This window comes from Solanum verrucosum, unplaced genomic scaffold, assembly GCF_900185275.1.
Source record: "Solanum verrucosum unplaced genomic scaffold, falcon-dt-bn FXZP01000112.1, whole genome shotgun sequence".
Classification (NCBI taxonomy): Eukaryota; Viridiplantae; Streptophyta; class Magnoliopsida; order Solanales; family Solanaceae; genus Solanum; species Solanum verrucosum.
In genome coordinates, this window is record NW_026020441.1 from 3238063 (window position 1) to 3242407 (window position 4345).

At 36.3% G+C, this 4345-nt stretch overlaps 1 protein-coding gene across 1 annotated transcript; it reads left to right on the forward strand.

Moving 5' to 3' along the window:
• Positions 1–460: 460 nt before the first annotated feature.
• Positions 461–3888, forward strand: LOC125808388 (protein MID1-COMPLEMENTING ACTIVITY 1-like). Its single transcript, XM_049488094.1, has 7 exons — positions 461–886; positions 1295–1638; positions 1723–1841; positions 2183–2254; positions 2884–2990; positions 3414–3507; positions 3789–3888. Exons 1-7 carry the CDS (start codon positions 506–508, stop codon positions 3839–3841), a joined length of 1170 nt encoding a protein of 389 aa, XP_049344051.1. The 5' UTR covers positions 461–505; the 3' UTR covers positions 3842–3888.
• The last annotated feature ends 457 nt before the right edge of the window (positions 3889–4345 follow it).

Consider the following 4345-nt stretch of genomic DNA (forward strand, 5'->3'; position numbering starts at 1 on the left):
TCTTAACTAAACAAATGTCTTTATTACCTTCTTCGAACTCATTCTTTTTTGTAATTTTGTACACATTTTTTATTTACTGGCATCAAAACATCTCACATGCGTTTCAATTATGTGGAGTCACGAAATGTGCTAGATAAGCCAAAAGGTATATAAAATTACAAAAAAAATATGAATTTGGAGGTAATATGACCTTAGTTTAGTTAAAGTATGTGTCTGAAATTTCTGTCATAATCTAAAGATACTTGTGTCTTATTCCTATTTTATTAGATAATTGTATTTTTCAAAAAATTCTAAAGAAAAACCCACGTATGTTAAATGATTTTATTGCACACCGACAATTTCAATTTCCCTCGCAAGCACAGTGCGCCACAGTCGACTCTGCTTTTTCTCGATCATCAAATCAAAGTAGAAAAGCAAACCCCAAATGGTCGAAAGACCTTCAATGTAACTAAACCCAAACAAATTTAACGCATTCACACCTTATTCCAAGTATTTGGAGAAGAAGATGGAAGACATTGCTCAGGTAGCAGGTGTGAACGCTGTAGGAGTGATAAATTTAATCATCGCGGCATCCAAAAATGCAACTACCCATAAGAGGAACTGCGAGCAGTTAGCGGAGCACGTGAGACTGATCGGTAACCTATTAGAGAAGCTAAAATCGACGGACCTGATGAAGATGTCGGCGACAGCAGAGCCGCTTGAAGGATTAGAGGAGACTCTTGGAAAAGCTTTGGAGTTGGTGGACAGTTGCAGAGAAAAGAGCTACTTTTACATGCTTGCCATGGGGTGGAACGTAGTTTACCAGTTTCGACGGGTTCAGAGTGAGATTGATCGATACCTGAAGCTGGTTCCCTTGATTTCCATTGTCCATGAGTTTCGAATGCAGGTACTTTGAGTCTCAATTGTCCTGTTTGGGGATAAATCAGTCCTACACTGAATTCCTGTAAGAAGATGTCACTAAGGATAAACTTTGACTGTTAAGATCAAAGTGCTTCTAGATATAAAAAGATGTCAATCCTTTAGAGCAAATTCGAGATAAAACTGTTACATATAAGTAAGTATACTTTCTAGGAATTCCTGTCATGATTTTCCATCAGTAATTATACTTTCTAGGAATTCCTGTCATGATTTTCCAAAACACATCCTTCTATTTGAGGATTCTTGCTTGTTGAACACATTTTTTTTTTAATTTGGACTGTTATGCTTGTGCACTAGCTCTCAATAACTTCATCTAAGTCAGAAGTTTCACGAACTTTTCTTCAACATCAAAAACAGCTTTGTAATAATGTTACAGAATGTGCACGAAAGCTTGGAAGTTGTAGAAGGTGATCATCGTGAATACACTCTAGATGAAGAGGATGTTGAGGCCCAAAGAGCAGTACTGAAACCTGATCGATCAAAGAAAGATGCAAATGTATTAGAGAAGTCACTATCTAGAAGGTATCCTGATTTGAGATTCCATGAGGCTCTCGAGGAGGAGAAGGAGAAATTACAACTTGAACTGCACCTCTCACAAGCAAACAATGATCCCAAGCAGTGCAGAATCATTGAACATCTTATTGACGTGACACAAAATGTAGTTAATGTCCCAGCTGAAAAGTTTCTTGCCCTCAACTCGCAACCTTACATAGGAACTGGGTAAAGTTTTATGTACCACGCACTAAGTACTCAGGAACTGTTCCAGCATGTTCAGTCCATTGAAGAATTAGTTTCATGCCACAGATGGGTATCAGCTGCAAAAGTTGGCCAGGTGCAGATGGTAAAAGCCTCGCAGGCTGAACATCAAGAAAAATCGAAGTGGCAAACTGACCTCTTTGACTGTTGCAATAAACCCTGTTTATGTGAGCTCATAGAACTCATATTCTTATGAATTCCTTCATCCATAGGAAGTTTATCCTTTTCTGCATTTATACCTGCTTATCAATCATATGGTAGCGATTCGTACTACTGGAAAAGGTCAGCACTCAGCAGTCAGCTGTATCAACCACTTGATTTTTCGGTTCATTTTGTTCATAGGTCATATGTAAAATTCTCAAGCATAAAGTTAACATATCTTAGTTTAGTTCCACTTTATCTGAAAGATATTGTTGATTAGGCTTATCATGAATATCAATATCAAATAATTGCTTCTGTACTCCTGCAACTAAATTCAAGTACCTCTCTTCTCATTCTCTTTAAACAGGTTTCAAAGCATGCATCTATCCATGTGGCATATTTTCAAGAATTGCTAGTTTGGTTTCGCATGGGAAAATAAGTAAGTGTCACTGACACATTGTATACTAAATTACAAGTAAGACCAAGTTCAATACAGATATCCACTGCATCTCTTGATTTTTGTTGTTCGCTGATACTTGTAGCGGAGCCAGAAATTTCATCAAGGAGATTCAACTTTTATGAAAATTAAGTTATATCAGGTTTTCCTTTCAATTCAAGGGAATTCAATACTTGTATTTATCATACATTTTATTTATTTTTGGCTCGAAATACATGTATAATAAATAAATAAAAAATTGAGCAAGGGTATCATATGAACCCCCTTACTTGACTGTGGCTCTGCCCATTGACTGGAAACCCCAGCTAGAGGAACTTCTTCCGTATTTCTCAATACTCCTGAAATAATGTCAGTTTCTTTTGAGGGGTAGAGAGTGAGTGGTATTTGTTAGTCCTAAACAATACAACAACAACATAATACCCAGTGTAATCCCACAAGTGGGGTCTGAGGACCATCTAAATTAACATGAGGGACAAACTGGCATTTAGCACAGACTAATGGTGACCTGCCTTTGTATTCTGTTGATCTATCTACTTGTTTATTAGCATGTAAAATGGTTCCTTCCGGGGAAATACTGATCACAGACTCTTACACTTCTATTGTTGCTGCAGCTCGTAAACATGCACTAAATGATCTGTTGACATACTCCTTATTCTGTGGTTGTTGCTGTTATACTTGTTGTGTAAGAAGAAGCCTGAGACGACTTTTCAATATTGAGGTATTTAAATGTATCGCTATACCAAATGTTTGAAGATTATATGTCATTTGATAGTCACTTAAGTTTAAACGTGCCACTTACATGCCATCCAATAGATATTGCAGTGCATAAGGCATTTGATATTTACCGGAGTTACCTCTGTTTAATTTGCCATAACAAGACGGTCAGTGCATTAGAACAGCATGTCAATTTTGGGGACATGAGGTAGTCCTAGAGAAAAAGAGATTGTTGCAAGGTGACAAATTGCTTCAGAGACGTGGATTGAAAAACCACTAGATTCAATTGAGTAGGAATTGATGTGTCTAGCCATTGTTGACATTTTGTTCGTTTAAGGCATTTGCTTCAGATTGGGTGGGGTAAAAGAAAAAAGAGTCTATGGGCTGTTGATTGATAACAATGTAATGTAGCTTTTTCTGATTTCAGGGAGGTTCATGTGATGATTTCTTAACTCATCTTATCTGTTGCTGTTGCGCTATGATCCAAGAGTGGCGTGAACTCGAACTGAGGGATTTTGAAGGTGTGTTTTATCAGTACTATTACCTCGTGAACCTGGAAACGAAAATTTTCTCCTTTCACTTACTAATCATTATCCAATAGAGTGAAACATTAGGCATCACAATGAAGAAAGAATGAACAAGATCAGAAAAAACACACGTCAAGGTGTATGACAAAAGATTATGATGTTTTCGTCCTCTCCTCTTTTGGGATTCCATACAGTGCAGGAAATAGATAGAGATCATGCATGTATTTACATCCCATTTTTTCGGAAGAGCTTCAACTAAGATGAATGTTGTGCAGGTTGTCAAGGGAGGAAGATGATTCCACCTCCATACCAGTATATGAAGCCTTGAACTCGTCAACTGATGTGGAAATCTTTCTACAGACGTAAATATTATTAGTATTAGATAGAGCTTTAGGAATAGTATACATAGTGTTTCTGTAGATATATATAAGCTGCAACCTTTGCTATTATGTACTAGATTAAGTAGACATGAGACCATCGAAGTTCTAAGGATCTAATAGAAATCTATGTATTATCAGTTAATAAATAATTGCCTAAATGAGCCTTTACTCAAACGGAAATGGCATAGATGAACCTTTTCTCAAAGTTTGATGACATATTTGAGCATTTTCTCTTTATTTATGCAAGGTTTAGTTATTATTCATGCATAACCTACATAAAATAATACATAAATTTCCTCCTAACTTATACATGTAGTAGTTATGTGGATTTTTAAATTGCAAACCAATTAATTTCTAGTAATCAGTTATAATATATAGTATTACTTGTGTAGAATTTAACACCGGCATAACTCATCTTCAAATCAGCTACTAAATAACCCCTTAAAGTTTAA

Bases quoted from the DNA above. Each gene is read 5' to 3' on its own strand.
- LOC125808388 (XM_049488094.1), top strand. From the start codon at position 506: ATGGAAGACATTGCTCAGGTAGCAGGTGTGAACGCTGTAGGAGTGATA. The intron at 1,639-1,722 runs GTAAAGTTTTAT...TTCATGCCACAG, and splicing joins CAACCTTACATAGGAACTGG to ATGGGTATCAGCTGCAAAAG. The intron at 2,991-3,413 runs GTATTTAAATGT...TTCTGATTTCAG, and splicing joins GACGACTTTTCAATATTGAG to GGAGGTTCATGTGATGATTT.